Genomic DNA, 13,039 nt, shown 5'->3' with positions numbered 1-13,039 from the left:
GACGGGGGTCAATAGGAGTTTTACAACTTTTTTTCCTGATTGTGTTGGCACTCGGAACGTTTATATTTACTTTACCTACTATTTATGACGGTATGACTGTAATGTAAAATTTGTCATCGCCTGGGCGCTGCGATCATGGCAACACATCCTGAAAGAAAGGACGAGAGGTCTGGGCGCCTGTCTTCGTGCAGTTTCAAGCGTCTGTCCTTGACTTTCCTAATATCCATCATGGTTGCTTTCGTAGCAATCTACTGTGGATTACTGAGTCGGATGAAGATCGAGCAATGGGAATGGAGAGAGGAAATGTTGAAGCGCGATGTTGGACCGGAAGGTGTGGCGTTGTTCGATTCGTTTGATCGAAATGGCGACGGCTACCTAAGCCTTTCTGAGTTTGAGCCGTTGATAGATAGACTTGTTGGACCGGAAGTAAGTGTACTCAACTCAATCAAATAAACAAATCCTTGAAATTCACAAAATAGTAAAAAAAAAAAAAAATGTTGACAAATTCAGACTCAGGAACACTAATATTTCTGATGATTAATTATCGTACATAGATGTGTTTGGAGAATGTTTATTACTTGTATAATTTAGTATTCGATTTATACATTTTAATTATGCTCATAACAAAATAATAAAACTCCCCTTTCTGCCTCTCCTCATTTGATATTTTTGCCTTTTTATCACATCGATGCATTTAAAAAGATATATGTTGTGCTCACATAACCGCTTGTTTTCATCTGTCGATATCTCCATGGATTATTAATAACTGGCATATTTATTTTCATATAAATCCATGGTATTAAACAATGTCTATAAATAAATAATATGAATCATGATGGTCATAAAAAATATATATATATAATTTAAAAAAAAAGCTCAAGCTGTTCAATTAAGTACTATTTTCAAACTACAATAAAATACTTTTTTATGAGTTTATTTTCACTCATTTTTGATGCAGTCAATGCAAAATATAGAAAAAAAGGTATATTTGTAGTATTTTATTTTCACTAAATCATCCCTGAAATGAAAGTACATGTATTTTACAGTATAAAATACAACTGGTTTAATTAATCCCCTGGTGTTTAATTTAACAAAATGTAAAAAATTAATTTTGATAACTGAGTTTCCTCGATAACAAAGCTCAGTTGTCATCTCTGAGATTGTAATTTAAGTCCCCCTTGAATAAATTTTCTATTATTCAAATGGACATTTTATTTAATTTTGAAACAGATTGAAAATTGGCAAGTACAAGCAGATTGTACTCGTACCTACCTGTTTTGCTGGGAATTTGCAAGGCTCCACTTTTAACATAAATACAAGGACGGATCCAGAATTTTACTCAGCTTATTATTTTCCTGGTAGAGAAGTTGAATATTACAATTTTCTAAATGCAATATGAAAAACAATTAAAAATTTCAATTTGGCGCCCACAAATCATGTGCACAAGAGTCAATATATATATATATACCGGTATATATGATATTTTTCTTTTTCAGATTTCCAGTCACACCTATGATGAAGAAATTGATCCAGCAGGAGAAGTAATATTCCTGCAATCCCATTTTGAATCATTAAAGTTTGAGAGTATGTCCATTGATATGGATAGATGGAGTTACACCGTGAGTCATTTTTCTCTTCCTGGTGGGATTATTTTTATATGTAGAAACAAGAGTATATAAGTGCTGATCAATTATGCATTTGCAAAGACACTAAAGATGTTCTAATATTTGCCATGATTTGATGCTTACATGATGGATTCAAATATTGCCAGTAGTCTTGAGTAGTTATTGGATTGGCTCATCAGTGTACTGTGTGTGTGGAAACCTAATAAGTTTTATATCTAACAGTTTGTCATATCGACAATATTATCAATATAGTTTTTGTAGTATAAACAAAAGCGATTTATTTATAAAAAAATAGCATTTATATCTCAATGTTTTACACTCGTCCATTTATCTTTCTATAATTTCTTTGTTAGTTTTGGACAAAATCAACATACCGGTAATTTCTCATTGGCCGCAGGGATTGATCAAAATTTACATCCATTGTAAACAAAGGAAAGTGTTTAAATGTGATGTCAATAAATGTGAACATGTCCGTGAACGTGTCTATAAACGTGAACATGTCCATAAACGTGGACGTGTCTATAAACGTGAACATGTCCATAAACGTGGACATGTCTATAAACGTGGACATGTCTATAAACGTGAACATGTCTATAAACGTGGACGTGTCTATAAACGTGAACATGTCCATAAACGTAGATGTGTCTATAAACGTGAACATGTCCATAAACATGAACGTGTTCATTAAAGTGAACATGTCCATAAACGTGGACGTGTCTATAAACGTGGACGTGTCCATTAAAGTGAACATATCCATAAACGTGGACGTGTCTATAAACGTGAACATGTCTATAAACGTGGATGTGTCTATAAACGTGGACATGTCCATAAACATGGATGTGTCTATAAACGTGAACATGTCCATAAACGTGGACGTGTCCATTAAAGTGAACAGGTCCATTAATGTGAACATGTCCATAAACGTGGACGTGTCTATAAACGTGAACATGTCTATAAACGTGGATGTGTCTATAAACGTGAACATTTCCATAAACATGGATGTGTCTATAAACGTGAACATGTCCATAAATGTGGACGTGTCCATTAAAGTGAACATGTCCATAAACGTGGACGTGTCCATTAAAGTGAACATGTCCATTAATGTGAACATGTCCATAAACGTGGACGTGTCTATAAACGTGAACATGTCCATAAACGTGAACGTGTCCATTAACGTGAACGTGTCCATAAACGTGAACACGTCAATAAACGTGAACGTGTCAATAAACTTGAACGCGTCGGAAGAGCACATTTTATAGTTTTGTGTTTAAAATGTATAATAATATATACAAATGTACATACATGTATTAATAATACTAAAGTGATGTTTAATTGTGGACAGTTTTTGACGAAAAATGTTATCATTGCTACATGCATTAAAATATGCACACATGTAGAAAACTCACGAGTAGCATTCTACTTGATTGTGGAAAACTTTATTTTCGCTTGGAATTACCGTAATTTTCACTATTTTCGCTGGAGGAAAGAATCAGTGAAAATAAAATCCAGGGAATTTACTTTTTTTTTCTATATTTTACATCAAAAATTGGTGAAAATAAATTCCATACAAAACACACAAAATGCCTATTCAGCGAAATTAATTCCAGCTATAATAAAGTGTTTGACAGTTAATAACCTGATTAATTAAATTCGTCAGTCATTAGCTTATTACGAGAAGCCTGAGTTTTCAGCTTTGTTTGTTTAATAATATTCAAATCATATGTAAATCAGAATTTTGAAATCAAATTCTGCTTAGATAACTCTGAACATTATATCTTTCTTTCTTGATTTGTTTATTTCCCAGAATCAAGATTCCCCAGTATCAGGACTTCGCAATTGGAAGAGAGCGGCCATTGAGATAAAACCATTTGGTGTATCTATGTTCAAAGCCTTTCTACCGGACGATGTCATATCAGTTGGAGATGTCTACACCATTGTATCATCCAATCTCAACTACTTCAGTAGTACGCTGTCAAGTAACAGATTTTTCCCACCCAGAGTCAGAGACAAAGAGATTGCAATCCATCAATTACTGAGCATGTTTCATGCCAGACCATTCGTCCATACAAGGTTTGGTCCGCAAGGAAGCGTTGCATTGGTCAGAGCTGAGAACGAACAGTTTGTGGATATAGTGTTTAGGTTTGTGAATATTCTAACACAGAGACTGGTACATTATGTTGACATAATGACAAAATTACAAACATTTTAAGATTTATCTATATTTTCTTTTAATTACTTGGTAATATAAATACTAGTAGTATATGCAAGCAGAGCCATTTGTGCTTACAAAAAGTGCAATAAGACAGGTTTTGAGTGTTAATTCTTTGAAAATTTGTTACTTCCAGTGACCAACTTTTTGTTGGGCATTTATGGACATTTTTAGGGCATTTAAAATGGGCAACAATTTTTGTTGTTGCTCAAGATCAATTTTAAAAAAAAAAAAAAAAACCCATAGCAATTATATGTGTTCTTTGTTCTACGCAGAATCCATGCAGAATTCCAATTGAATGAGCCACCGATTCACCCATTTTGGTTTACACCAGCTCAATTTACCGGTAATATAGTTATAAGACGTGATGCATCCCATATCCATTCATTTCACATGTATGTTCCAACTGATCAAGGCCTTAATGTGGGTAAGTAGCCTTTCATTGTCATCCTTTTAGTTTTCTTGAGTCGCATCTTCTGTGATAATGTAAAAAATTAAAATAGATATACACATTACATCTAAAATATATTATTCCAGTTTCGCCATACTTGCATTTATTAAGACTGTTTAAAATCAAGGAAACCATCCCAAATTTGAAATAATCATCAAAATTCCATTTATTGACCATCAAGCACAGGCAAAATATGACTACCGGTATTTGTCGTTACATTTCTTTTCTTAAGCTACATACACATCATCAGTCACAAAAAACACTTAATACCCAGGTATAGATATACATGTTCCAAGAAAACTGAAAAATACAACACTACTAAGTGGTTTTGTTTTGTCTAAATATTTCTTGGTGTAAGTGTTTTCATCTACTGTATTCATATACTGTATCTACTGTAAATATTCTCAGTGGATTGAGCAGTGTTTGTTATTATTTAGCTCCACTGTCATTAAAGATGACAGAACGGAGCTGTTCATATAGGGGATTGTCCGTCATCTGTTCATCAACAATTGCATTTTCAACTTTTTCTTGAAAACATGACAATACTCTTTATTTTTGGCAGATAAATCATATTTTTGGTAAAAACTTCCAGCTCAATTGCTTTGATACTTGGTATGTAGATATCTTGGTTGGACCTCTGTCAGATTTTTTTTTCAATTCATGGCGATATCTTTAATTCTCTATTTTTGGCAAATATTTTTGGTAAAAATAGTATAATCAACTTCTTCTTAAACACTACCAAAGCTATTGTTTTGATATTTGACTCCAACAATGTTTTTGTAGGACAGCGGAGATATTTCGATTGTCAGTTTGTTTTTATTCAATTTTATTTTATGTACAAGCTGTATTAATTAAGTCAAACCTCAAGATGAAATTGTTCTTTTTATGGTGTATCGACATTAATTCTGTCATTAGTTGAATCCCCAGGTGAATTGTTGGATTGTAAGTTGTTTTGTCATCACTGCTTGAGTTATAGCTGCAGCAAATCTGCATGCATGCATAATTATCTCAGAGTTGAACAATTTTTTGATGTTCAAAAAATAAATTTGGAAAGAAAATTTGTTCTATTCATGCCAGGCATTACATTCAGTTATTTAAAGCAAAGAACACTTTATTCGAAAATCAGAAAATAGCATAAATTACAGATTGCTCTAAATGCTGTTTTGAATATTACTTGAAGTTAGAGTATAATTTTTAACTATTAATTACAGAAGTTACCCTCAGTTGTCAAATTTGTTGTATTTTTCAAATTATCAAATTGCATTCACTGTAGATTTCATATTATTTCCGTATTTTGTACTGTTCCCAATTGAAGGCAATTAATCATTTTACAAATACTGGTAATTAATCATGATTAACATTTATCGTTTTTCATAAAACTGAATTCATTAACCAATTTCTTGTCTAGTTTCTTGTCCATAATCATACTTATTCATAAACATTTGTCAACTTGTCACCCTTTTTTTCCATTCTCCACTTACATTCTCCACTCATTCCAAAAAAAAAAAAACTTTTAAAATTTAAATTGAAAAACTTTGTAAGAAATTTTCTCAGCGTTAGATTTTAATATAGTAGAATAAAAAAAAATTACCGGTATTATTTATTGCAGAATATTCAATCTTTGATTACTTGTTTTTGGTGCATTTTAACCCGATTGACTATAAAAATAATTCTGTATACACATCCATCCATATGTTTTGTTTGAAAGCCTTTGCATTTCCAGGTATGCCATGTATAGAACTAAATCTATTCCACTGTCTTAAACTCAGATATGGAGTGGCTGAATGGTCCGACTGAAACTGAGAATATGGAAGTGGATATTGGTTTTCTCCCACGAATGGAACTGCAATCAGATGCTGAATCTGTTCCAGTTATGACAGTCTTGCCTTCTGGGGAGAAGGTGAACATTCTTGAAAATGAGGAGGCCATAGATTTACCAAGCTCGTCTCAAAAGCCGATAAGGTGGAATTCTGAAATTGATTTACAGAAAGCATTTACGTTATTAGAGCGAAACCTTTATCCTTTTAAGAAGGTAAGATTACCTTCCAGCAGGAAATATTCCAGACTTTTTGCATTCCAATAGGAGTGGTTTGGTGATACAGTGGTAAAACTGGATAGTAAATAAATAATTACTTTAGAATGTGGTTTATTTGTTAAAAGAAAAACTAATATATACTGACTACATGGTTGAATTATTAGATTGAATTTTATTCACTGGTTGAATTTATAAATGTCATTGGAGGTCATTTCTCACCATGAATGGTCACATATTTGTTGTGCCCTTTAGCAATGCAATACGATGGATTTCCTGTGTTGAAATATGTTAAAGGCAATGCCCAGTATTATAATATCATGAACAAACAAACAAAGTCATTCACTGCTAAACCTTTGATCAGAATTGTGAATGAAGGTATGTGTTTTGCATGTTATAAATTCAAGTTTATATTGAATGGTCGATGGAAGGTGATTTTTTGAGTTTGCAACCAGTAAACTAGGGAATACCCATGATGCTCTGCTTCACTTTATATTTTATTATTTTCTCTATTATGAACTCTATAATGCTGTATTGCAATATTTTTTAATGTAGAATATCTGTGAACAATGTGTTGGTCAGTTCAGTAAGTTATTTTGGTGGGGGCAGTTATGTTTAACTTGGCACTCTATGTTTGTATACTGTAGAATACTTTATTTTCGCTTGGAATTATTTTCGCTATTTTCGCTGAAGGGATGATTCCGTGAAAATAAAATCCAGTGAATAAACTTTTTTCCCTATATTTCACATTAAACTCATCAAAAATCAGTGAAAATATATTCCATAAAAAATGACCAAAAAGCCTTTTCAGTGAAAATTAATTCCAGCGAAAATAAAGTATTCCACTGTATATAGCTAACTGACTTGGCACTAAATGACCTGTTTGTATTATAATGCTGGATATTGTCTTTAAAGGACAGTGGCCGCCTCGTTGCGTCCTGTTCGATATGGGACACATAGCAGCGTATACATTGCATGTACAATACATTGTTTTTTTTATATGGAATTCGAACACGCGCTGTGCAACGACCACCGCCCTTTAATGAGTTTTATGATATGTTTGTAATTCATAACTATAGTATATAACTTTGTACCACTTTTTCATCATATCAGTTCACCTTATTCTGATGACATCACTTTAATTTAATTGTTTATTGGCCAATATTTTTAATTTGTCAGTATTTTTCACCATATGTGGTACATGTATGTATTTCGTGCAATCAAAATGTATTTTTTTCTTCTATATTCCAGATACCATATCTCCCGTATTTGGAAGCATTGAAGGTGGCTGAAATAGAAAATAAACTTGTACATCTAATATTACTTTGGGGAGCACTTGATGACCAGTCTTGCTGAGGTGGGTGTCAGTATATAGGATATATCATGCACTGGTATTTACAACAATGTTCATCTTCTGTATCTGTATCTGTATAGAATACTGTGCAATTCAGTAGTTTAGTGTAGATATTGGCCTATTTGGTGTTTGTTGTAGACTGCAGTAGTCTATATTTCAATTCAGTATGACTCACGCTGAATGGGATCTAAATCACACATGTAAATTACACAAGTGACTTGTTGAATCTAGAGATGAATATTACTTCTAAGTTTTGTTATTAAAACAATTGAATATATTTTTGTGACATCAACCTAAGACCTGTGAACCATTCAACATACTTTGCACTCTAAGACACTATGTAAAGTTAAGTTCATTATTTAGCCTTTTTAAACAATATATATACATTTTTTTATGTATGCCCCGTGCAATTTTACACATTATTAAAATGTGTAATTTTAATGTAGTATATATATTCTGAAAGCTCTTGAGATTGCATACAACATATTGTAAATTGAATTATCTTAAAAATGTTGACAGAATAAGCACAGGAGTTCACTTCTGTGGTTTGAGTTTGTCACTTCAACCATGGAGGTATAAACATGCTTCAGAATTGAGGAATTACCAATGACAGGAAGATTTCTTCTACATGTATTTTCATGATAACGTAAATTAAATAAAAAAATATTCAATACAATATTTTAATTTTTAATCTGATTAGTCTGTCATTCCAGATTTAGCCAGTTCTTAGATTTATGTAAATTCTAGAATACTACATTGTACAATTGTGCTTGTACAAGTACCATACCTTTTCAGTGAGCAATATAAGTGGATAAAAATACTTTGCTTGCTCTTCTGTGTTAACAAATCTGAATCAAAATTAAAAATGTACATCAAGGTATAGATATTAACTCATGATCATTGACAGCGACTTCAATTGATATTGTACAATGCAACAGAGGGGATGCGGCTTCTATTAGAGCATCTACACATATGAATGGTGAATGTTTCGTTCTCATTTGTTCTAAAAGAATTGGCACAGCTTCTATTAGAGATGCCACTTCTAATAAAGATTTTACGGTACATACTCTTGTTCATTTGCTAGGTTCAGCCCGGACTCTTCGTGAAGGACCCCTTCAGAGTCCGGGTATTATAAAACTTCTTTCTGAGAACTTTGTCAGTTCTTGGTCACTGGTTGTTACAATGAAATCTATTCAAAGTAATAGTAGTTCAGCTTTAGATGTCCAGCTCGCAACAATAGCATTGGATCATTATAGGTATGTAGTCTATAATCTGTATTTTAAACTTCTTTTGAAAAATAAAAGTATATTAATCTGTAGCTCATTATAGTGCTCCTTTTTGGACGTAATATTCTTTGTAATACCAGCAGTCCAGCAATCAGACAAGACAAGTACTTTTAAGAGTAGAACAAAAGTTGTTTATTCGTGAACATAACATAGAAGAGCCCTGAAACAATTACAATGAATGCTTAAATACCCTCGTGGGGATTCTGAATTCGAGCGGGAAAACTAGATACAAATATACAATACTGTGATTGGTCAATACAAATATTGTGAGCCCCTGATGTAAAAGGTAGCAATAAATAAATGAATGAATGAATAAACAAAAAAAACAACACACAAACAAACCAAAATACAAACAAACTGTGTGCAGAACAGAAATTGGCGACATTATGATGACCTCTGTCTGTGTATTCTATTTATTCTACCAAAAATATCTTGAGAACCTTAATCTTGAATAATAGTTGGTGCATGTACACTTTGTTACAAACCATGAATATTAATTTAATTATTTGCATACTGTTATCTGCTAGTGTATATTTTATCAGTTTGCTTGAATAGATTGAAACATGCAACAGGCAGTCTGCTGACATGCCTGTAGTTAGTTGTCTGATAATAGTTGTATGTTTGTTTATAACTGTTTACAATGTTCCACAAAGTCATAGACTAAGGCAGTAATACTCTTTATTACCGGGGTTTCTTTGATATTGTGTAAAATCCGTCACTTTTTTTTTTTTTTTAAATAGTTTTCCAGTGGAGATGATGGTCATTTTACCCAATGGTACTGTGGTGCATCATGAGAATGCTAATCAGTTGCTAGATTTGCAGTCATCAACACCAGACACAGTGTTAGAGTGAGTATATCTAGACATATCGTATATGCTTAGATTATAGAAGCACATGCTAAAGTATATGACAAAGTTGTTCATCTGGTCAAAATGATAAAGCGTACAATGGATTTTTTAAGTTATTATGCACTTCTATTGATGTGATGCGCTCGTAATAGAGCAAATACTGTACTAGTATTATTGTTACTGTGTAACATGACATAAATCACTGCTGTTTAATTAAAAATGTAGTCACAATCCATTATTAAATTAAAGGTACATTGTAATAATTTATTGTTAAATAAAGATGCACTGTAACAATTAATTAATTTAAAGAAGATATCTCATACAGTTTGTAATAGTTTTCTCATATTTCAGTGTATTTTTATTCCATACAAATTTCATATCAATGAATGCATCTTTCTTTAATGTTTTATATTTTCAGGACTATCCATGATCCACTTGAATCGGGTTATGCAAGATTTTTGAACACTGGAATCGAAAAGGCTAAAAAATTTGCTGAATAAGAAGACAAATTTGTTGCTATTTTATTTTCCCACCAAATATATATATATATCAAATAACTTGTATGAATATATTGCCTTAATTAATTGTTATAAACATATCTTTGTTTTTCAGAAATAGTGACAGGCTATTAAAATCCATGTTTTTCTTACAGGAAGCATAGTGAAGTTAGAAGTACATACTTCATTTGTAGAAATCAGCAGTACATTATTTATTTACACCAAATTTGAATGGAATGTGAATTTTAAAATCCTGTGTCTTTACTCTGAAAATTACAAATTTCTATTATGAGCACAATATTTAACTGGATATTATATGTATCTTTTTTTTTTTGTAATTACAAATAGTTGATGTAATCTGTTTTCACTGCAAAGTTTTGTAGAAAAGAAGCAAAAATTCATTCTTTGTAAATTAATATGTGCATTTCCATCTTATTTACAATATTAACTACCTAATATATATAGAAGTATAAACACTGGTTTTAATTCTAGATTTTCATGAAAACTTTTTATCGTGAAATTGTGAAGAAATTTTTAGTTCTTGCCTAATGAATTGGGTTTAATTCTAATGAATCGGTTTAATACTGATGTGGGTATCTTCTCTTAAAACTGTTGATGATATTATGAACTTTTTGTCAGGTAATTCAGTTTTATTATGTAACATTTCACTTATTACAGTCTTGAGCTTTTATGTCTTGTGATTTTATCACTATTGGTTTTGGTCATAATTCCACCCAATTATCACTCAAGGCAGCCATCTTGAGTCATGTTCAAAGCTTTCAGCTCTCTCAATATCTTGCTGAATCTAACCTATGAACATATTCAAGTTCAATTTCAGTGGGTTGTGATCACTGAATATGTTTATTTGAGCCATCATAAATAGTTTCAAATATTCTGAATAATGTTTTAGAAATCCACATGTGGAAGTCAGAATGGGCTGAAAATTAAAATGTAGCTCTTTGATTTATCTCGTTTTAATTTTCAGAAATTTACGCTTTTCATTGTAATGGTCAATGTAATTGTGCAATGCTGCAATACTACTCAGTTATATTAGAAAAGCTACTGTAATGTCTTCCAAGATGTTCTAAAATTTTCAGTACTAACAACCTGGTTTATCCTTTTCACCACCAGACTTTCTCGCATAAATTTTTCTGAAATTTTTCTTATATTCTTCAATATTTCTGGAAATAAACCCTAATATTGGAGCCAACAGACAAAATTTGAGTCAATTTTTGGTTTTTACTAAAAAAAATTGGCTATAGTTGTCCCAATCTTCTGAAGGAATGTGAGACTATAAGTGGAACTATTTTGTGAATTTGTGTTGAAAACAGGGAACTGGTGGTGAAAAGGTTATACATTTAATACAACCTTGATGCTAAAATGTATTTTCACATTGAAGTAAGCCTTAACATTCAACATCAACAGAAAATGCAAATATTCAAAATTAACAAGCTCAAAGTTTAACAAGCTCTCCCTTCTTCTGTGGAGCACAAGACATTTTAACATTAATGAAATTTATAACGAATCTTATTACAAAAGATACTTTTATAACCAGATGGGCAACAGGTGTCCTACACTGTTTCTCATCAAAATATATTACCGTCGGTAGTTGAGATTACCTTTTTATAGTATGTATCCCTATACCAGTAATATTTTGTACTTTCTATGAGACGAATTACCGTGATCTTAATGATGTTTATTTATTGTTTTATGTTGAAAAATATTTCATGTGTTTGTGTATCCATGACGACAAAATTCAAAAACACCCCCAAGGTGTGGAGTTGTGTCCGATCTTCAACACGTGCAGTATGGAGTATCTTCTAACTACAAAACCAAATGAACATCATTATCTTCTCAAAAATGTGTTTTAACACAGTGCTAATCTAAGCTTTTTATTAAAAATATCTTATTTATAAATAAAATGATATCACAATTCCTAAAGTGCAAGACAAATGTGTCTCAGTTTGTGGGAGGGGTTTTTAAATTAAAATAAAATTATTATAGATACGGATATGTAACAAATATGGATAACCGAGTTGCTAAGCACAAAGTGGAGATTGTCAGGGTTCAAAAATTCAATAATTATGCATAAATATTGTACCACATAGACATTTCTTGGCAACTTAGGATTTCCCAAAAACCACCAAGTAAACATTGGCTTAACTAAAACTAATTGTGGTTGCCAGTGTGAAATGGCATTTATGATGGAAAGCTGTTTTGAATCAAAAGTTATTTCCATAAGTTTAGTCAACATGGGTCATAGTGGAAACATGCCAACCATAATCATCTCCATAGCAACTACACTAAACTGCAGTTTTGTGGAACAACACTGAAGAAAGTTTACTGGATAAAACATACGAGTCAATAGAAAACATGTTGACTTGAGCTCCAGACAAATATTGGTTATGTTTTGATCTGTATCTGGTACACATATGTCACATCAAAAGCTGACTTAAAATTGTTTTTTATCTAAAAGAAAAGAGAAGAGATTGTTCCTGCCATTGGTGGCGCTATATCCTGCCCATGCCTGTGCAGATTGTCTTTAAACATGAAACATTCTTTATTTTGGATGTGTTCCAAAAACATTTGTCAATGCTCTTTGCTGATATCACTCATAGTTGTAACAATCATTCAAAATGCTGGTTATGTGCTTGTGTTCCTAGCAACCATGAAGACATCTTTAACAACCAGTTTAAAACCTTTTAAGTCAATAGTGTATAGCTTATAGTTTAAGCAA

General features: G+C 32.0%; 1 protein-coding gene across 1 annotated transcript; it reads left to right on the top strand.

Moving 5' to 3' along the window:
* The first annotated feature begins 2 nt into the window (after positions 1-2).
* SEPN1 (selenoprotein N, 1) lies at positions 3-10,516 on the top strand. The gene is made up of 9 exons (NM_001199879.1): positions 3-426; positions 1,497-1,619; positions 3,430-3,764; positions 4,110-4,261; positions 6,055-6,317; positions 7,569-7,674; positions 8,756-8,927; positions 9,698-9,805; positions 10,224-10,516. The coding sequence occupies exons 1-9, from the start codon at positions 136-138 to the stop codon at positions 10,303-10,305; spliced, it is 1,632 nt and encodes a 543-aa protein (NP_001186808.1). The 5' UTR covers positions 3-135; the 3' UTR covers positions 10,306-10,516.
* The last annotated feature ends 2,523 nt before the right edge of the window (positions 10,517-13,039 follow it).

Source organism: Saccoglossus kowalevskii, chromosome 2 (genome assembly GCF_978046115.1).
Source record: "Saccoglossus kowalevskii chromosome 2, keSacKowa6.1, whole genome shotgun sequence".
NCBI lineage: Eukaryota > Metazoa > Hemichordata > Enteropneusta > Harrimaniidae > Saccoglossus > Saccoglossus kowalevskii.
The sequence above is the reverse complement of the archived record's forward strand: the minus strand, read 5'-3'. Positions and strand labels throughout refer to the sequence as shown.